Raw genomic sequence first — 21,867 nt, 5'->3', positions numbered from 1 at the left:
CTCTACATTGTGCTTCATCAGTGTTTTTTTGTTTTGTTTTGTTTTCTGAGGAACTAATAAGCTATTTATTTTAAAGACTACAACATTCTATTTTTGTGAACTACAACTCCCACATATAGAGTCTCTGCGTGACGTCACACAACCTGCATCCCAGTGTTGTGATATGGCGACCTCGCATAAAGCCCATTAGATAAAGGCGCAACCAATGGGTTATCAAGAAAATACTGCATTGGAAAGATGCTGGGAAGAAGAAAAAAATTAAATCGGTGAGTTTGGGGCTTCTATTAGTTAATACAGAGCTATGCAGTCATGCCTTTATGGCTCTGCACACAACCACGCACAGACACGCGCCATATAAGAGGCAGTTTTGCACACAATGGGTTAGAACAGCAAAGCCGCATATTAGCGAAACATTGAAGGATATAACCACTGCACGAGTGAGAGTAAACAGCTATTATCTTGTAGTCGTCATTATTTCGACTTCCCTTTCATTCGTTGTTCAGCTTATTTTAACCCTGCACAGTGGGCTGTGTGACCGTGTCTCAAAACCTAGTGCTGATGTACCTTCATAGACGGCAGATTTGTGACATCAGTATCCACTTGCACTGGATTCTTTGTATCGTACACCATACCTAGAATACTTCTACATTAACTTGTTACAGTTTGATTGATGTGTAGTCCAAAATCACTTTCCATTTTTGTATTAGCCTATTCTGCTATAATGTGTTCCAGAAAGGCTGTCAGTCGGGTAACGTTAGTGGTGGGGATCATTCATTGACTCTTTCTGTAGGTTACATCAGTACAAGAGAACATCTTTTTTTAATCATTGAAACATTAATTCATTCAACCGATTCGATTAAAAACACTGATTAATTTAGGAGTTGATCGTAGACGCAGCCAACCTCAACGTTCAAACGCTATCTTTATTTTTTAGCTGAACTACCCCACATGGAAAGAACCTAAGAACATATGTTTTAATATAGGTTTTGATATAGGTTTTTAATATATGTGACATATATAAAATTGGCCGTTTTCCTATATTATATGTACATATATGCACATATATGTGTACATATGTGTACATATATACGTGCATATGCACGTATTATGTGTGCATATATGCACGTATATATGTTCACCTATATATGCACCTATTTGTTTACCTATATATTAGTAAAATTATTAAAATCCATAGCTATAGGCAACATAAATACAAGCCCAAAATGTAGAAATTTACATTATTTATTTACTTAACAACAATCAAATAGTACAAAAACAAAAATAAGACAAAAAACTGAACAGAAAAAAAAATAAAAATCTTTTTGATCTTTTCAGCTCCGTGAGCTTCGAATTGATAGATGTGCCTATCTGAGCTAGGCATCATGTATGACAGTTGCAAAAGTGAGATATGAGCTACAAAATGACCATCCTGCCATGAGCTATATAGGAGACATATCTTATAGGGCTTATATGTGGATATAAAGAAGCAATACAGGAGACCTATATGGCCTGTATATGCACATACACCTCAATTTTGCCTATATGTGGCATGTATACGTATATATGCAGCATATATATTATCATATATGTGCATATATGCTGTATATATGCAGCATATATGTGCATATAAACTGCATATAGGTTTCATATATGCGCATATATCCTCATATAGGTTCTTTCCATGTGGGACAGGCTGCGTCTAAAAGCTTAAAAAATGCTGCCTTTGGAGTAGGCATTCCAAGGTACTAGGAAGGCATCAAGGCACGTCCGTATCCAGTGTTAGCTTCACTTCCTGTCTCCTGAGATACCTTCATCTGAATGATTTTTGAAGGCAGCATTGATGTATCCTTCGCTGCCTTTGATATCCCACAATCCTGTGCTTTCCATTCTCTGACAGTTTTAAAGTCCAAAATTAAAGATGGCATCTGAAAGTCGCAGTTGTTGTCAAGTTTGTGTAATTGTACATTTTTTGACCAACATTTTCTACTATTGATGTCATTTCTATAAAGAAATTAATATTGTAGTTATTAAATATTTGCTTGGTTATCACCAAAGGCAAAGCTTGTTGTAGATCATTAGAGGGTACACCCACACACAGCAGACAGCGACAGGGAAACTGAGTGCATGTGATTACCTGCATTGTTCTTCTTCAGGTTAACTCATACAGTATATTCGTGATTTTTTTTTTATTAAGATTAAAATGTCTCCACGATCTGCTTTTGAAGAAATATCGTAGTATCGTGCTACAGTGTGTTATATCAGTTGCAGTTTTGGTGCCTCTGTCCCAACATACTGTACAATGCGACCTACGTTCACATCACGTGTTAACACAGTCACAGAGGTTGAGTTACACTCACGCGATACTGCAATTCACAAAAGTTCATTATTTGCATGTGCTTTAAAGCCTTGCTGGTTAAACATTTCATTCGCTTACTGATGCGCTGTTCTAACATAGGGCTGGGCGATATATCGCATGACATTGTTAGGCGCATCTCGTCAGTAAAGCCGGTTCCTTGATTAGTAGTAAATCGCCATCACCTGCTTTCAGATGGAGCAGCATTTACTACACAGAGCCTAACAATGTCATGCGATATATCGCCCAGCCCTATTCTAACATGCACTTTTCTGAGAACATACACCCGAAGCGCACATCTAAAAGCCTGTCAAACAGCGCCTGGTTACTGTTTCCGTGCCGGTGTGTCCGTGTTGGTGTGTCCGTGCAGGTGTCCGTCTCGGTGTCCGTGTTTGTGCCGGTGAACGTGCTGGTGCCCGTCGCAGTGACCGTGCCCATGCCGGTGTCTGTGTTAGTGTGTCCGTGTGTCAATGCCGGTGTCTGTGCCGGTGTCCGTGCCATAGACTGTGACCATGACCGTGCAGGTGTGTCCTTGTTGGTGTGTCCGTCCCAGTGTCCGTGATGGTTTCCGTCCCAGTGTCCGTGCTGGTGTCCTTGCAGGAGACGGTGCCGGTGTGTCTGTGTTGGCGCCCATGCCGGTGTCCGTGACGGTGTCCGTGCAGGTGTGTCCATCCCAGTGTCCGTGCCGGTGTCCGTGCCAGTGTCTGTGCCGGTGTCTGTCCCAGTGTCTGTGCCGGTTTCCGTGTTCGTGCCGGTGTCTGTGCCGGTGTCTGTGCTGGTTTCCGTGCTGGTTTCCGTGCTGGTTTCCGTGGCAGTGTCCGTGTCAGTGTGTCTGTATTGCCAGTGCCGGTGCACAACAGAAGAAAGAAATTTATTTGGGTTTAAATAAAGGCTCCTTAATAACCAAAGTATCCTATAATGGATAGTATAAGTCCTTTTAAAATTTTGATTGTAAAATGTATTCCTGTTGTACTTATTTATAACAACAATTACAACATTACTGTAAATAATTTAACCAAGGCAACATCTGTGGTATTACGTTATCTAAAAAAAGAAAGTTTACAGTGACAGTCAACAGAGAGCTTATATCACTTATATAAAGCTTGAATGATCTAGATTGGTATTGGTTGATCGTGATGACGAGAAAATTAGTTGTCCGTATTCAGCTGCAAAAATCCTGATCGAAGTATCCCTAAAATGTATACTTTTAATTCGTGAACTTTACTTAATTGCATTTTCTCATTATGGGGACCAAGGAGAATGGGGCCTGAAAATAAAATAATATATATTAAAAAATAGTTCATAGGAGAAGGCCCTGTTTCTGAGAGTGAACGACCAGTTGGATGCATAGCCATAGAAAATACAGGTGCTGGTCATAAAATTAGAATATCATCAAAAAGTTGATTTATTTCAGTAATTCCGTTAAAAAAGTGAAACTTGTATATTATATAGACTCATTACATGCAAAGTGAGATATCTCAAGCCTTTATTTGTTATCATTTTGATGATTATGGCTTACAGCTTGTGAAAACCACAAAATCAAAATCCCAGAAAATTAGAATATTACATGAAATCACACAGTAATTACACAGTAATCCCATGGTCATTGAACCAGGTTTTGGTTATTTTGGCAGTGTGGGCCGGTGCAAATCCTGCTGGAAAATGAAGTCAGCATCTCCATAAAGCTTGTCTGCTGAAGGAAGCATGAAGTGCTCTGGAAATGTCCTGGTAGACGGCTGCGTTGAGTGGACAGCACAGTGGACCAACACCAGCCGATGACATGGCTCCCCAAACCAACACAGACTGTGGAAACTTCACACTGGACTTCAAGCATCTTGGATTGTGTGCCTCTCCATTCTTCCTCCAGACTCTGGGACCTTGGTTTCCAAATGAGATGCAAAATTTGCTCTCATCAGAAAAGAGGACTTTGGTCCACTGTGCTTTATTAAATCCAGAGTCAACGCAGCAGTCTACCAGGACATTTTCAGAGCACTTCATGCTTCCTTCATTTTCCAGCAGGATTTGCACCGGCCCACACTGCCAAAATAACCAAAACCTGGTTCAATGACCATGGGATTACTGTGTAATTACTGTGTGATTTCATGTAATATTCTAATTTTCTGAGATTTTGATTTTGTGGTTTTCATAAGCTGTAAGCCATAATCATCAAAATTATAACAAATAAAGGCTTGAGTTATCTCACTTTGCATGTAATGAGTCTATATAATATACAAGTTTCACTTTTTTAATGGAATTACTGAAATAAATCAACTTTTTGATGATATTCTAATTTTATGACCAGCACCTGTACAGTAGCAGAGAGAAAGCAGACAGAGGCCATGGCAATTGGCAAGGTTAAAGAAAAAGTTTTGACTGACCACTTATGTTTGGTTAATGTTAAATGGATGCTGATGCATGTCAGATATAACTGTAACACATTTGTGCAGTTTTGTGCTATTAGTTAGGCTGATTATTCACCAAAAAATAATTGTTTATTTAATCAAATGTGAAGCATTTACACTTAAATACATTGTGGGCTTATTTAGAAAACAGGTGGGCTTAAATTATTTTGTCAAGGTTGAAATTACAAAGCAATTTAATTTAGTCACTTTATGATGTTTAGATGAAAGATTAATATTACAGCCCCACTTTATTAGAAACTTAGTTATGATGACTGGGCTTATTGGACACACTTCCTCTACCATGCTAATGATTAAAGATATGTACATAGTACAATCTATGTACTATGTAACCTATGTACTCTTACCTTCATTAGTTAACCTGCATAATTTCTTTCTATTTTAGGAGAACTTTAGAGATCTGAGTTCAATTGTATATTGAGCTTCACATCAGAAGTTAAGCATCATGGAACATGCTAATGACCCACTCAGTGAACCATCTGCTCCTGAAGCAAATCTGCACAATGAGCACCTTTCACCTTCAGACCACCCGTCTCCTTTGGAAGCACCATTAGATAGTACTGTACATGGAATAGTGGCTACAGAGAGTACAGATCAAACCAGTGGTCTTGAGTTGAAACTGGACCTCTATGTCCCAGCACCACCAATAATAGAACCTATAACCCCCGTAGAGGAAACAGTGGAGCACTGTGCTTTTCCTGTGGCAACACAAGATGACAGCACACAACCTGAAGCCGTTATAGAGGAAACAGATGAAACTGCTGATGTTGAAGGATTGCATTGTGAAAATCAGTCAAGTCTGGCTGAGTCGAGTTCGGATACTGTGACAGAAGTGGAATGTGAGCGTGCATTCAACGAATCTGGCTCATCAGACTCTAATGCTGCAAGTTGTGTGCCTGAAGAGCCCATGAGCTCTAATAAAACACCAAAAATGTGTGCCAACACTAAATCATCAACTGGAAGTACAGCACACAATGCCGACAGAAAGAACATCCCTCCAAAGAAGGACAAATTTAATCCTCTAAAACTTGATATGGCCAAAGTAATACCTCTCACCTGTAAGTTTTTCAACACTTATGTGTGTTTTCCTAGAAGAGCCATTGTTATGGTCCTCATATACAGACCCTTTCCAAAAAATTTGAATATCATGGAAAAGTTTATTTATTTCCATAATTCCATTCAAAACGTTAAACTTCCATAGATTATAGATTCAGGGCCCACAACTTAAACGATTTCAAGTATTTAATTGTTTATTTGTACATAATTTGGGCTTCCAGCTCATAAAACCCACGAAAACAGGATTTCAAAAAATTTGAATATTACATGAAATCACACAGTAATTACACAGTGATACCATGGTCAATGAACCAGGTTTTGGTTCTTTTGGCAGTGTGGGCAGGTGCAAATCCTGCTGGAAAATGAAGGAAGCATGAAGTGCTCTAAAATGTCCTGGTAGACGGCTGCGTTGACTCTGGATTTAATAAAGCACAGTGGACCAAAGTCCTCTTTTCTGATGAGAGCAAATTTTGCATCTCATTTGGAAACCAAGGTCCCAGAGTCTGGAGGAAGAATGGAGAGGCACACAATCCAAGATGCTTGAAGTCCAGTGTGAAGTTTCCACAATCTGTGTTGGTTTGGGGAGCCATGTCATCGGCTGGTGTTGGTCCACTGTGCTGTCCATTCAACGCAGCCGTCTACCAGGACATTTCCAGAGCACTTCATGCTTCCTTCAGCAGACAAGCTTTATGGAGATGCTGACTTCATTTTCCAGCAGGATTTGCACCTGCCCACACTGCCAAAATAACCAAAACCTGGTTCAATGACCATGGTATCACTGTGTAATTACTGTGTGATTTCATGTAATATTCAAAAAAAATTAAATCCTGTTTTCGTGGGTTTTATGAGCTGGAAGCCCAAATTATGTACAAATAAACAACTAAATACTTGAAATCGTTTAAGTTGTGGGTCCTGAATCTATAATCTATTTAGTTTAACGTTTTGAATGGAATTATGGAAATAAATAAACTTTTCCATGATATTCCAATTTTTTGGAAAGGGTCTGTATTTATAAATGTATGAAATGAAAATGTATATTGTTTCCTTAATGCACGCTACTGTTCTTATTTTGAAGGATTAAATTGTAATATATATATATATATATATATATATTTATATAAATGTCATAACTAGCTCTTTCTGTGATTCACTTCTCTCTGCTGCAGTTAGGCCAATAATTTTCAAATCTTTCCCTTCCAATATGCAATGCTCGCTTTTCACAATATGATCAACAACCATTGTATAAAATCAAGTCACACCCTACACATTTTATTTTTTATTCAATAGCCATTTTACTTAGGAAACGTCACAATTGCGGTAGTAGAGTCTATAACAAAAGTTTCATGTCTGTTTGTAGTCAAGTACAATTTTGTTTGCTCTAGCTATTTGTTCTTTTCTAACATGCATTGTTTTGTTTTATCACACTGACTTCTAGCATCCCAGCTCTCACTTCAATGCCTAGAATGTCACATCATCTTCAGTGACTCCAAAAGCAAAGATCGGCACCTTAAAATGAGCCACCCTGCAGAATATCAGCAGAGCATGCTGGGAGATGTTCTCTTTACATGCTATGTTTGTGATCAGCATTTCACCTCCTCCACAGAGCTCATGGCCCATCAACGCACACACACTGGTAACGAGCGGTTCAAGTGCCCGTTCTGTAGTGAGGCCTTCTACCAATCCTGTGAGCTAACAAGTCACAAAAAAAAAATTCACTACAGCAAACATGGATACACCTGCTCAGAGTGTGACAAGCCTTTCAAAACCTTTACTTTGCTCAGATACCACCAACGGGTACACACAGCGGAAAAGCCGTATGTTTGCTCACACAAACACTGTGGTAAAAAGTTTTCTGCATCCAAGTCTCTTCAGAACCACTTAGGAAAACATCACAAAGAAGATACCAAAGGTGACCAGACAAATGCTTCTACCACCACAAAGAAAAAGAGAACTAAAGGTAAATGACCAAAACATTCTGTGTATCATTCATTCAGTCGTATTTTAATTTAATATTGAAAGTATAAAAATGTGAAAAACCTTTTTCGTTTTTTTTTTTATAAAAAAAAATTAATAAACCGTTCAAATATTTGATCTCGGCACATGGGCTGGAATAAAACTCCCCGTCCTCTGATTGGTCAGCCAAAAATCAAACCGTGCCATCATCAATTGTTCCTCAGTTCTGCGCAGCAGAATAGCTGTACGGATTCCTAACACGGTTATTGCAACTACAATTCACCTTTTTCTCATCAAACAACCAGACTAACGAACCGTACCGGGGCAGAGCCTAGACGGCTTTTCTTTCATCACTTAGAAATAAAACATGATTAGACGGATTGTTGAGAATGTTGCTGTGCTGACTATTTGATTTATTTATACTTTTAATTTTGTTTTTCTGCAGGAACAAATGAGCGAAAATTCCCATGCTCACAGTGCGATGCAGTCTTCAAGACTTCTAAAGCACATCTTCTTCACATCAAAAATAATCACTCTCAAGAGTCACAAAGTAGCACTGTGTTGGTGCCACAACCAAAACCACCTGGACTTACTATGACACAGACAGCAAATGGACAACCACAGACTCTGCTCATTGAGACCCTCGGACCAGCACCACCGCAAATGGACAAGCTGGATGCTGAGCAAATTAAAAGACTAATTGAGAAACTTGGAAATGTACAGAAAGTAAATCAGTTGGTTATATTGCCTTTGCAGCCACAAAGCTTTGGGTTACCCCATCCACAACCATCAATGCAACCATTACATGTGAATTTTACTCAATCAACCATTCAGCCAACACTATGTGAACAATCTGACACAGGCCCATTAAAAGCAGAGCAAATTAACCTCCAAGTGTCAGCAGAGATGGAAGATTTGCAACAAAAGGAAACTGTTCTGTCACAAGAGGAAACCATTCTTTCATCAGAAAACTCAGAGAACCAAGTAGCACCTGTTAAACTGACACAAACAGAGGCCCAAATGCAAATGGATGAAATTCACCTTGAACTTATACCAATACAGACAGAAACTTCGGTTTTGCTGGATCAAACACCTTTACAGTATGAAGCGTCACAAAATGACTCGGTTCATGAACTGTTACATGCAGCAAAGGAACATATTCCAGAAACAAACTGTGAACCACATTTAATTCCTCAACCTGAAACAGCAAGTTCTCATCAGAGGACAATGGAAAAGGACAATGTTCCGGTTGACACAGTAACGCCTGAGGAGACAGTTACCAATGCAGAGACAGCATGTCCTACTAAAATTCAAGATTCAATAGACTTGTCAGTGGAATCAAACTCACAGGTAGTGAGTGAACAGGGTGATATAAGCAAATTAATTAAGCCTCAAGAACTTAAGCAATTCCAAGCTCAAAAGGACCAAGTTGAGTCAGAGAAAGAACCATCCATGATGGAACCACAATCTCAGCCGGATTCCCTCAACACTGTGCAGAACAACACCTTAATTGACCTTCAACAAAGCTCTGTGCCAACACCAGACCAGACTAGTGCCAATTTACAGGATTGCCCTTTTGTTCAGAAGAAAATTCCAACAAAGAAAAAAAGATCTAAGAAACAATTGGCTGACAAACTAGAGACTAAGGAAGCAAGTAAAGTATGTGATGGCCAGGTAGCATCTACCAAGAAAATCAATACTTCATCAAAAGTGATTACTAAGAAAAAAGAAAAGACAAAAAATAAAAAGCTTGTTGTCAAATTTGGACCAAGCGAGAAGAAAAAATCCTCTAAACCGAAGGTAATAAAACCATCTAAAACCAAACAAAAACAGAACCAGCAAATTAGTGATCAAAACCAAGTGCCTATTTTGTCTCAGCATGACAATAAATTGGATTTTAACCAAAAAGTGCAAAAAGATAAAGTAAAGGGGGTTGAAAGTCCTTCAGGAGTAGCAGTGAAGTCAGTGGGTCAAATGAATAATGCAACAACAGACACTGTTTTGGTGGCACCAGAAGCAGCACAACAAGGGAAACTTCAAAAGAGAAAAATTAAGAATCAGGACAATTTGCTCAAGAAGGCACAGTCTGTCCAGGAGGTCCAACGAGATGAAACACTGGTACCTGTGCGAAAGAAAAAGAAGCAGGGTAAAACACCTGAAGACGATTGTCCCAAGAAACCCAAGGTTAGAAAGACCCAAAATAATAATTTTCAGAAGAATTGCAAAAAATTACCAAAGCATAAGGTCACAAAGGCAAAATCCAGACCTGATGTTTCAGACGTGCCTCACATAGAGAAACAAGCTCTGCTCTTATTAAAAGGCCACAAGCAGCCTCAGCTGAAGGTACACAAGTTGGATGCTACTGAACTCGAGAAATCACCCCCAAGCAAATGCAATAAAAAGGTACTGCAAAAAACAAAAAAAGCACCTGGGAAACCCTTGAATGTAGCACACCAAAAGAAAGCAAAATCAGTTCAAAATAAATTGGTGGAGTATCACGGAGAGCCCTTGTCTTTCGAAATGTCCTCTGTTGAGAACAGCCATGGTTCTGTGTCTACGAAGCCCAAAATTGTACGGAAACGCAAAGCGCCTACAAAAATAGACCAGGAAATTGCATTGAGCCCTCCATATTCTCAGCTTACTCTTGGGTGCCAGGACTGTGGGAAGACATTCTCAGAAGTGTCTGCTTTACAGGAACATATGGCGGCCTGGCACTCCGCTGGAAAGGAGGCTTTCCCGGATGAGACAATTGTTGTTGTTAAAAAACGAGTCATGAGACCTGGTCCTAATGAAAAGCCTATTTCACCTAATGTCTTTGAAATTCAGGTTGCAACAGATTGGGATATGGAGTCTGAGGTGGGGGAGATTGTGGGAGAAAGACTATCATTCCCAGCATTAAGTCCGTCTCCTTCTTTGACACTTGCTTCTGGTGGTGTTGAAGGAAAGCAACAAGAAGGAGACAAATATATTGAGGGAATTGTTCCTGAACCTGAGCAACCTCCTGAGAAAAATCCTTTAGAAGTTTGCGAGATCCCTTCACAGATGTCTACCCCAGCCTTAGTCAAAAGTATCGTGCCCCAGGAGCTACCTGAAAATGCTAATGAGAGTGTGTCAGAAAAAGAACAGAGCAATGAGGTTGGGACCATCACAGAAACTTCTTGCACTGAACTCAAAGATGCATTGGAGGAAGAAATTAAAGAAGAACTGCCCATAGGTGTCAATTTAGTCATGATTGGAGACCAAAATGAGGATGAGAACCATAACACTCAGATAAATAACATTTCAGGTGTCTCTCAAGAGCATGAAAATGAAGAAAGCAATCCAGGTCCTCAGACTCAAGAGTCTGCAAGAGATGCTGATGAAGTATTAACTCAAAAAGTTCTTACTGAACCAGAGATAAAGCAAGAAGAAGAGGAGGTACTTGTACGGAGAGTTGATGATCAGAAAAGAGTGATGGGAGGACATTCTGTGAAAAAGGGTAAGAAAGGAGTTGGAAGAAGCCAGGGCAAGAGACCGGTTGGAAGAAGAACTAACACAGAAAACAAAAGTAAAAAGGACATTGAAGGAAATAAGGATCCACAAGAATGCCAAGTGCTCTATCATATGTGTGTACTTGATACTCCAGAGAGAAAGAACAAAGAAACGGACAAAAATGGAGTTAATGCCTCTGAAACTTGTCAAACATCGTCTTCTGAGGAGGCTCCTGAGGAACAGGTAGTTTTTGAGTTGGACTCTGTTACCACAAGTGTAATGGACATTGTGAACTCTGAAGATGGATCATTCGAGACATCTAGAGAGCTGGTTAGAGACGGCAGCTCTCCTGGAATCATATTGGAAAAATACTTGACAGCACGTGAGAGAAATATGGAAAATCCAAACACCCAGAGTCAGATTAGACGGGTGAGGGTTTCTGCATGTTTTTCAGACTTTTTAGATGTTGTCCTTCAACATTTGAATAATAACTTTTAAACCCCTTATATATTGTGTCATGTAAAGTATTGTATGTGTGTATTGTGTATTCTCATTAAAGGCAAACTCCAAGTTGGATGCCAATAAAGTGACTTCAGCTTACACATCATCTGACATGAAAATAGAAGAACGTTCTTCAAATTTGTCTCAGAGTTGTTCGATGCGTGGAGTGCAGATGTTTATTGTGAAAGCAGAAGACCACTTGACTACGAATGAGATGTTTCAGGCACTCCAGCCTACAGATCCTCACCGTGTTGCATGTCAAGGTCAGTTTTAACTAAATGATTAGACCTTAATTATTTGTTAGTCTCTGTTCTAATACAGCAGTATCAAGAAAATACATTTAACCAGATGTTATCTGGTGCAGCTTGTTTGCATATGTTTGTCTATAGCCGCGTTTCCACCGAAATTACCCGGAACAATTTGTCCCAGGAACTTTTTTACTAGGAACTTTTTTTCCCCCAGACCTGTTGCTAGCCGCGTTTCCACCGCGGTCCAAAGTACCGTGAAGATTAGGCAAATAGTCCGGTGACGTAGGACTGCACACGACTTTACAGTTCCCACTGGATTTCATCCTCTGAATTTAAGCTTAATAAAGCCTGAACCTCGTTGTCGGTCCATTGGTCGTATTTTTTAAACTCCATTGTTGATTAGAATAGCAGACGACTGTTACTGCACGCACACACCAACAAATGGTGGTTGAATAAAATGCTGTGTGGTGTCAACCAATCAAAATGCGGCATGAACTCAACCAATCAGCATGTTCAGCGCCCAAGTCCCACCCCTAAAAGTTCCTGAACTTTCGAAAAAGTACTACCTCGCGAGCAGGGACTTTCGGAGGGGGACATATTTACCCGGAACTTCATTTAGACCCTGGTTCCTGCGGTGTAAACACACCGAGTACCACCCCAAAGTTCCTAGTTCCTGGGGAAAGTTCCTGCGGTGGAAACGCGGCTTATTTAAACCTTTTACCACTTTTTATTTATTCATATTACTTTGATGTTACATACAACATTATTACTGTTTGTTTTCTTTCTTTTTTACTTTATTTATTTTAGATAATACAGCCGTATCCTTTTTTACTAAATGTATTCTCTTGAACCCTTTCTGCAACATTTTGTCTATAAAAAAACAATTTTTTATTCCTCTTGCAGATAAGAACAGAGATGGCACCTCTTCTGACTCTCATGTAGTGCCCTTGCAGACCTACAGCAAGCAATGTATATTTTATCCTGTTAAGGAGGAAGAGCGAGAACATTTAGTGGAGCCTCCTCATGCAGAACATGCATGCTTAGATTCGGTTGAGCTTGCAGGTGGGGGACAAAATTCTGGATTTTATAAGATGTATTTAAATAATTTAATTTGGAATTATTTGCAATATCAAATACATTTGTTTTGCATGTTATCACTAATCAGTCGTAATACATAGGGGCTTCATCTGGAATTGAAGAATGTGAGGAAATCAGTGTGGATTTGGTACAAATGGACATGCAACATCTGCACACAAACTCTGAAGAGGGTAAATAAAAGAATAGCCAGGTTAATGATTTGATGTGTGGTCTGTTCTGTGAGCTCAGTTTGAGAATGTGCTATATTGTCTTTGTAGGTGATGTTAGTGCTGAACAGCAGAGAACCCAGAGCTTTCTAGAATTTCTCTCTGATAATTCAGACACAGAAGATGCCGATAATGTCCATTCTGAACCAGAAGCTGAAACCATTGTGATGTCCTGTTACAATGGAATACAGTGTAATGATACAGTACATCAGAAGGGCACAGAGAGATGTGGCAGAACGTGAGTGTTGTTGGCATAACATAAGATACCAGGTATGCCAAAATGCTGCCATTAATCTTTAAAAGCTGTGTTTTTATCTCTTCTTTAGAACCATGGGTGCCTCTCCAACAAGGCACACAGAACCAGAAAGACAGCTCAACTGGAAGCCCATTAACTATTTTAATCAGTATTTTACTTTGGACACGTGGAATGAAATTTCTGTCTGTACAAGGCAAACATCAAAACTTGCAAACCCTGTCACAGAAAAAGAGGTTGCACAGTATGTGGGAATCCACATTGCAATGGGAACTCTGAAGGTTAGTCCTAACACAAGTGCATGACAACATCTGAAAAATGGATAATTCTCAAAAGATGATGACAAACATTTTCCTTGACATTTTAGTCATGGAAAAAAAGATTTCAAATGGTCAAGAAACTGTGTAATATGAATGGATTTGACTTTATATTATTTTGCACATTTTTACTGCTATGTGAATTTGTCAAATACCTTGAACAAAAACATTGCCCCTACATGGCAAATGATTTACAGTTATTTATTGATCATTTTATTTTTCTGGGTTAAGCATCAGTGCAAGGTTTAAAAAGTGTGCATATATATATATATATATATATATATATATATATAAACAATGCTTGTGTCTTGATTGTATTTATTTGTCATGACCAATGTAAAAAAAAAAAAAAAAAAGTTGTGGAAAATATATTTCCAAGATCAGATTTTAAAATGATGATGTTAAAAAATATATACATAATTGTTTTTCATATGGTTCATTTAAATGTAATTATAAAATATTCCATATGTGACCCTGGATCACAAAACCAGTCATAAGTCGCAATAGCCAACAATACATTGTATGGGTCAAAATTATCGATTTTACTTTTATGCCAAAAATCATTAGGATATTAAGTAAAGATCATGTTCCATGAAGATATTTTGTAAATGTCCTACTGTAAATATATAAAACATTTATTTTTGTGAGTGCATAGCACAATTGCGAACATAAATGGACAACTTTAAAGGAGATTTTCTCAATGTTTCGATTTTTTTTGCACCCTCAGATTCCAGATGTTCAATAGTTGTATCTCGGCCAAATATTGTCCTATCCTAACAAACCATACATCAATGGAAGGCTTATTTATTCAGCTATCAGATGATGTATACATCTCAATTTCAGAAAATTTACCCATGTGACTGGTTTTGTGGTCCAGGGTCACATATGTAAATATATATTAATATATGGATAATATATCTAATAATAATAAAAAAATATGTTTGTCATATCAGTGGTGTCACCATCTTATTGTTATCTTATTGTATCTTATGGTTACTTTTTCATAAACTAAACTGAGACTCTCTCTGTTTTCCTACCACAAAGTTCCCCAGCACAAAGCTCTACTGGGAAGACTGCACACGAGTACCTCTGATCTCCGATGCCATGACGGCTTCAAGATTCTGTGAGCTCACTCGTAAAGTGAAGCTGGCCAGTTCTGATGGAGATTCCATGGAGATGAGTAACGATCAGCAGTCTGAAGAAAGTAATCAAGACCAGCCTGGACAGAGTAATGAAGTGCACAGTAATGAGGAGGCACATAATTGTGCAAACTCAAAGGCAGATCATTTGTGGAAGGTAATGCCATTGATTAGAAGAGTTCAAGTCGGTTGTCGGGCACTGAAGCGAAATGGAAGCTATGGGGTCGACCAGTACCCCCTTCCTTTTCAAAGACACCCAACCCATTCATTACTTCACACAGTTGTCATAAGTGGTGGAGGGTTGGTTGTGGACTTCAACTTGAGTGCAGATGACTCCAATAGAGAAAATGTAGTGGAGAAAATGGTCTCTAGGGGTAAAGACAGAAATGAAGGGATGGTGTTTCTTTGCAAACCAGAGCTTTCCACACCTTCTATGCTAGAGCATCTTTTAGAGGCGGGTGTGCAAAGCGCTGGCAAGGTTGGTGGGGCAAGAGGGCAAATAGGTGACGAGTTTGTGAGCTCAGATGGAAAACTCAAACTTTTCAGATGTCATCATGGCTTTATCCTTTCTGCAGTGGTAAAGGAGAAGCCGCGCTCAACATCTCTTGTCAGTGGCTTTGAGCGAGCGATTAAAGCTGCGAATCTTAACCGTGACTTGAGAAGTCTTTATCGCACTCCATGCACAAACTCAGCAATCAGTGGTTGGCCACATTCTGTTCTCTGGGACTTGATCGATCTGGTGTTGGTAAATGCATGGATACAGTATAAGCAAGATTACAGTCATATTACAGATCTGTTATCACTTATGGCATTTCGTTTGGAGGTGGCCAAAGCACTGATTCTCTCCAGTGGCTTTGATGCTCAAGACTCATCACCCCCCTGCCCTCCTGCTCCCAAACTACATGGCCCAGATACAAACTCAAGACCTTCTCAGGTTCTTGAGAGCCCCTTGCCGGATGTACACACACGGTACGATGGCTTTGGCCACTGGCCAGAGCAGCTAGCAGAGGGCGAGGAGGCCAGGAGGTGTAGATTTGGAGGCTGTGAGAGAACATCACGTGTGCGTTGTCTCAAATGCTGTGTGTTCCTGTGCATTTCTCGAAACCACAACTGTTTCCTGAAGTTTCACAGTCAGGGGTCTTCATGAGGATTACAGGCTGTGAACATTTAAACTATAACATTTACTCATTTACATAAATAAGATGGTTAATTGTTAAGTTATTGCTTACCATGACTCATGACAAACCATGAGCCACTTATATCTATTCTTGTCCAGGTTGTGTAGTTGTTACACAATTAAACCCATTTGGATGTATAATGAATGTTTTATTGTGATTGTTATATCTTCTTTTTATGTAGATACTTTTAAGATTTAAGTATCATCTTTTTATGAATAGTATTTTATTGTATTTTACACCTAGCAAACAGTAGATAATGTCCTATGAATTATTTGCTTTCTATTTCCTAAAAAGGAAAAGTTCATGTTTAGAATGTGATGTTTTCATTTCATAATTCATATGGTTCCTGCTCATTGTGCATTGCGAAATCATCTTCAATTTATTTGTGTGAAATAAAAGCTTTTAAATTTTATAGTATGGGCTCAATCTTCTTATGATAGCCTAAACACTTTAATGCATTTAAATATGTAACAATATATAGATTACAGTATATTTATTAGCATTGCATATGCAATTATTTTACATCCGGGCTACAAAATTGACAATATTATCTCATTTTAGAAGCGATTGACTTATTTTGCATGGCAAACAAGGCATTTCGATACCTGTTCTGCTTTTTCATGAACACAATGGAAAGTACAGCGGACGCCTTGGCACGTGATGCAGGTTTTTTTTCCAGTCTAGCAGCGGGTCACTGACTACACGTTTGCGCCCCCTTTATTTTCATATGTATGTCTGGCTTATGCCTTTTCCCTCCAGACAAAAAGGTTATTCTCTTTCGGGTAAGAATTCTGCTGAATTATTTTTTAAAGACCCAGATTTAAATAACTTAAAATGTAAATATTTCCCTCTTTTGGGCTTTGTTTGATACGGCTTTGGCTAGCGAACTTGGTTTTTACTCTACAACAAGTTTAACCTCGAACTCAACAGCCTGCTAATCTAATAGCCGCTTAATAAATAAGAAAAGCTTTACGCCATTTAAACCTCTAAAGTTTCGTTTTGACTGATATCGGCGCATTGGTAGCGGGACTAATTTCAATACATTAAGTAATGAGCTTGTTAGCTACATAGCATTGGTTCAATTTGCAGATGATAAAGGCCAGTGTAGGCCTCGTTAGCCGGTAGCATGTAGCTTAGCTTAGCATAGCTTAGTTAATGCGAACAAACGGTAGGCGGCTCTAAAACGCGCGATTGGAGACGTTCGGTATCCTAACACTGTTTTCTAAAATCATTTTTTATATTATGGACAAATATTCTTGGACTGCTGTGATTAAGTTCTTAGTGCGTGTAGGCAAATGTATCTTATTTTAAGCTTGCCAGCTATGTTCTGTGTTTTAATGGCTTAGTTGACTTGTACAACTTCATTCTGAAAGCTAAAGTACGTAGAAACAGTTCAATTACGTTCTTACGTTGTTTATTCATTTGAGTGGCACTTTTTAAATGGGTGATGGCATTTTGTGATGTATGCACATTAGTATGTTTATACCCTATATATTTGTATATTTAGACTATCGTCTCTTCGTTACAGTGAAATTTACAGCAGGTGTACATTGAATCCTTAAGCCCTCATTATGGACTCTGACATACTGAACATAGAGGAGATAGTAATGGGCGGTGGAGAGACTGCTGCCCCTGCTGAACTGCCCCCTGTGAAGACAGAGGTTGCCTACACCACCTCCATTCAGAACCGTGCACCACCTCCTATCATTCAGTCATGTAAGTGTGATGGGATGTCTTAATGTTACACTAGGTTAGGTTACCTTTATCATAAACTTGTAATTGGCATTGCCTTCTATAGCGATGTTTAAATTTGTCGTTCTCTCTGTGTATTTAGACCAGCATGAAAGCCTGCAGTGTTTCCAGTGTTTTATTACTTTCTGCAACTCAAAAGCCAAGGAAAGGCACATGAAGAAGAGTCATCGGGAAGAATACAAACAGCAACTTCAGCAGGTTTGTAGTGAACCATTACCTTGATAGCACAGAAGCACATATCTGATTATTTAGGATTCAGTCATTTACAACATTCACAGTTTGATTTTGGGTGAACTGTTTCTGAGTTTTTCTTCGCCAGTAGACCAGATACCAGATTTTTTCTGTCAAAATGACTGAAAGTACTTTAAATGATCAGTTAATGTTATTAAATTACATAAATGTATTTGGTTTAATCCACTTTACTATTACCAAGTGGTTTTGTTTCAGATATTATGATGTCAACTTTATTTGACAGACTTAGCAAACTGAATGCTGTTGCCCTGTGCTTCTCTTTTATTTTTAACATAGTGGATAGATGCAATATAACTGTTGTTTGAGTCCATGCTAATAGTGATATATGATTTGCAAAAGAATTATGCCGCCATATATCTATTTTTACTTATTCAATAGACTAATAAAAATAACATAAACTTAGCAGATACTTCTGCAAAAATCTGAATCTGTTGTTTTAATGTTCATTCAAACATATGAAATTATTTTGATTTGAAAAGGATGCATGTTCACATACATGTTGCCTTTGCATCAACAGTGTGATACTCTGTTCACATGCTACGTGTGTGATCGAACCTTCCCCTCTTCTGAGGAGCTGACACAACATCAGTCGACCCACAACAAGGAGGACAAGCCCTTCAAATGTGCACACTGTCAAGAAAGCTTCCGCACATTCTCAGAGGTGAGAGGAGGTTTACATTAATTGGAACTGAAAATGCTTGAACGACTTTTATATATTTCACATATTTTTTTATTAAATGTTGTCCATTTGTTTTGTAGTATAAAGTATAAAAGTATCTTAAAGGGTTAGTTCTCTCAAAAAAATGTAAATCCTGTCACCGTCATGTCGTTCCAAAACCGTAAGACTTTCATTCATCTTCGGTACACAAATGAAGATATTTTTGATGAAATCTTAGAGCTTTTTGGCCCTCATTCGACAGCTACACAACTACCACTTTGACGCTTCAAAAAGTTCATAAAGAGATTGTAAAACTAATCCATATGATTTAAGCTGTTTAGTCCAAAATTTTCTGAAGAGAAACTCTTGACATGATGAACAGATTTAATTTAGGCTTTTATTCACATATAAACACTGATCAGCGAACATAAACAGAAGCTCAACCGTACATGCTTGACGTGCGAGAACAAACCTCATTGGTTCTTGTGGAAGCTCAAACATGCTGCGTAACACATGAGAATGAACCTTATTGGCTCTAGCATGTCAAGCGAACATGCTTGGGCAACTATGTACTGTTGATTTACACATGCCATGCTTATATTTGGATTTTGTATAATTGTAAATGTAAGCCTATGTTTAATAACAATTCAACATGCATTACTTTCTTTCCACAAGTTAACAACGCATCGACGGCAGGTATGCCCTGAACGTCAGTTTGTGTGCAAAGAATGCAACGAGACGTTTCGAAGCCCTGGACTTTTGCGCAACCATCGTTTGGCCCAGCACCCCGTGCCCCTGGATGAAGAAGAGGCAGAGGATCCCACAAAGACCTACCGGTGTGGTAAATGTGGTAGGGGGTTTGAAGAGGAGGCAGAGCTCCTGCAACATCAGGAGAACCACGCAGGTGACCGGCACTGCAATGGTAGCGCTGCCGTCAAACGTCGAGGGAGACCGCCGAAAGCTGAGGCCACAGCTGCCAGTGAAAAGAAACTGAAGCGAAAGAAGGAGGAAGAGGCAGAGGAGCCTGAGGAAACCAACAATTCAGAAGACGCTTCTGCAACACCAGCCACAGCTGACTCGAAGACAGGAGGAAGACGAGGACGCCCAGTCAAATCTACCCAGGGGCCCAAGGCAGAAGATGACGAAGCAGAAAATGATGACAAGAAAGCTGTTCCTCAGCCGGCCCGGCAGATCCCTTGCACTGAATGTGATCTCACTTTTGCCTCCCTGGCACAACTTCGAGCACATAAGAAAGAGAAGCACACGCAGCGGAAGCCTCACCCTTGTGAAGAGTGTGAGGAGAGTTTTAACCGACCTGCGCAGCTGGAGGCCCACATGGCAAGGGCACATAGTGCTGGTCGGTACACCTGCCCCACATGTGGGAAAAGCTTTGGCAGAGAAAGTAACCTGAAGGCTCATCAACAGAGCCATGGAAAAGAAGAGAAGCCAGTCGGAAAGAGATAATTCAGTTGGGGAGAATTTTGAGGGTCTATGTTATCAGAAGACGAATTCGATTTTTTTAAATTTTGTGTATAGAAATGTAGGTGGGGACAGGGTTCACTTTAGATTTGAAGTTGTAACATAGTGGGGATCCTTCAACTGTGTGACACTCGAGATCAACACAATGTGAACATGTTATTTGAAAACTGGAAACCCAAAGGATTGTGTGTTCACAGTTAACTAATGGTATCCATGTTTGGGTGCCTCATTGTATCTTGACGTCTGTACATAGCTTTGGCATGGCAGTAAGAAAAGGATTCATACCACGACTGAATTCTCATTTGTAGGGATAACCATGTTGTAACTAATACCATCAAGAGAACCCCACAGAAAAGCCTTATTATATTGTCTAAGGCTTCACATTGTTGTTTTATTTCTTTTCTCTCTCTTTTTTTTTTTAATTTTAAAGTTTTTTCTATGAATATGATGTGTTATTGTTTTTACATTATTTTTAGAAGTGTGTACAATGGTGAGTGGGAATATTTACTAAATGAATGTTTTCTGATGAAATCTGGCTAAATTTTATTTCAAATGTTTTCATTTTCTACTGGGATGATTTGACATTTGACTTGAATTTAAATGTTACCCACAACTAAGACAGTTCTCTGAGTGAAGTAAATGTCTGAATAATTCATTGAAAATATTTTAAATGTCATCTGATTTTTTTTCTGTGTTGCTATTAATTATTTGCACACTACAGCATTTGCACTTGTGAAACCAGTGGTCAAGCTGATTTGTTTCAAGTTGAACAATATCTATATCTGCACTACTGATCATTCATGGAGAACAGTGGATATATCTAAAACTGCAATTGTCAGACCAAACCTATCCCTTTCGTTGCGGTTCCAGGCCAGTCAATCTTTGGTTAGCAAGCTCAGCATACTTCCACTAAGTGTTTAAGGTTGTTTGATGAGCTAGAACATGATATCTGCACAACACGTTACGTTTATTATCCGGCATTGAGCAAAGTGGATATGATTTTCGTGAAACCGGAAAGGCGTATCATCTTCCTGTGAATATTTTGGTTACCAAAGTTAATTAATTTAAAATGGAAACTAGACTAAGATCATTTTCATAAAGAATTAGAATGCCTAAAAGTTAAGTGGCTTTTTGCACGAGCAACCAGGTGGGGGAAAAATCCACAAAGAATTTCTTTCACATTCTAGCAGAAAAAACAACAACAACATGAGGCTGCGAGCACCTCAAAGACAGGTTGATTCAGAAACCCCACATCTAAACCTGTTTGTATGCAGCATTTTACTTATGGTAAATATTTGGTCTGTGCTGAACTAATATGAATTGGTGAACTACTCGATCTGATCTCACCATGAGGGGCGGTGAAGTATTTCATTTTTTAGAGGTCGACATTCATAAAGTACGAAGGATTGCGCATATCAATACATAAGTTAAATATCATGTAGAATAAAAAATTATGACATCAACAATTAAGACTATCTATTTGAATAGCAGAGAAAAGCAATGGACTGAGACAACATAACATAAAAGTTCTGC

At 38.9% G+C, this 21,867-nt stretch overlaps 2 protein-coding genes across 3 annotated transcripts; both read left to right on the top strand.

The window, feature by feature from the left end:
- Positions 1 to 109: 109 nt before the first annotated feature.
- znf576.1 (zinc finger protein 576, tandem duplicate 1) lies at positions 110 to 16,605 on the top strand. 2 transcript variants are annotated; one of them, XM_079893614.1, is made up of 10 exons: positions 110 to 266; positions 5,159 to 5,831; positions 7,265 to 7,786; positions 8,228 to 11,682; positions 11,813 to 12,017; positions 12,906 to 13,064; positions 13,181 to 13,270; positions 13,358 to 13,544; positions 13,633 to 13,840; positions 14,921 to 16,605. In XM_079893614.1, the coding sequence occupies exons 2-10, from the start codon at positions 5,219 to 5,221 to the stop codon at positions 16,160 to 16,162; spliced, it is 6,681 nt and encodes a 2,226-aa protein (XP_079749740.1). In that variant the 5' UTR covers positions 110 to 266; positions 5,159 to 5,218; the 3' UTR covers positions 16,163 to 16,605. The 2 variants fall into 2 exon arrangements, with proteins under 2 accessions (XP_079749740.1, XP_079749741.1); XM_079893615.1 differs by lacking the exons at positions 110 to 266; positions 5,159 to 5,831 and having other exon boundaries at positions 7,434 to 7,513; positions 7,611 to 7,786.
- Positions 16,606 to 16,677: 72 nt separating this feature from the next.
- On the top strand, positions 16,678 to 21,795 carry znf576.2 (zinc finger protein 576, tandem duplicate 2). Its single transcript, XM_079894298.1, has 5 exons — positions 16,678 to 16,975; positions 17,722 to 17,909; positions 18,028 to 18,143; positions 18,715 to 18,858; positions 19,531 to 21,795. Exons 2-5 carry the CDS (start codon positions 17,765 to 17,767, stop codon positions 20,317 to 20,319), a joined length of 1,194 nt encoding a protein of 397 aa, XP_079750424.1. The 5' UTR covers positions 16,678 to 16,975; positions 17,722 to 17,764; the 3' UTR covers positions 20,320 to 21,795.
- Positions 21,796 to 21,867: the final 72 nt, after the last annotated feature.

This window comes from Squalius cephalus (genome assembly GCF_949319135.1).
Source record: "Squalius cephalus genome assembly, chromosome: 15".
In the NCBI taxonomy this organism is placed as follows: domain Eukaryota; kingdom Metazoa; phylum Chordata; class Actinopteri; order Cypriniformes; family Leuciscidae; genus Squalius; species Squalius cephalus.
The sequence above is the reverse complement of the archived record's forward strand: the minus strand, read 5'-3'. Positions and strand labels throughout refer to the sequence as shown.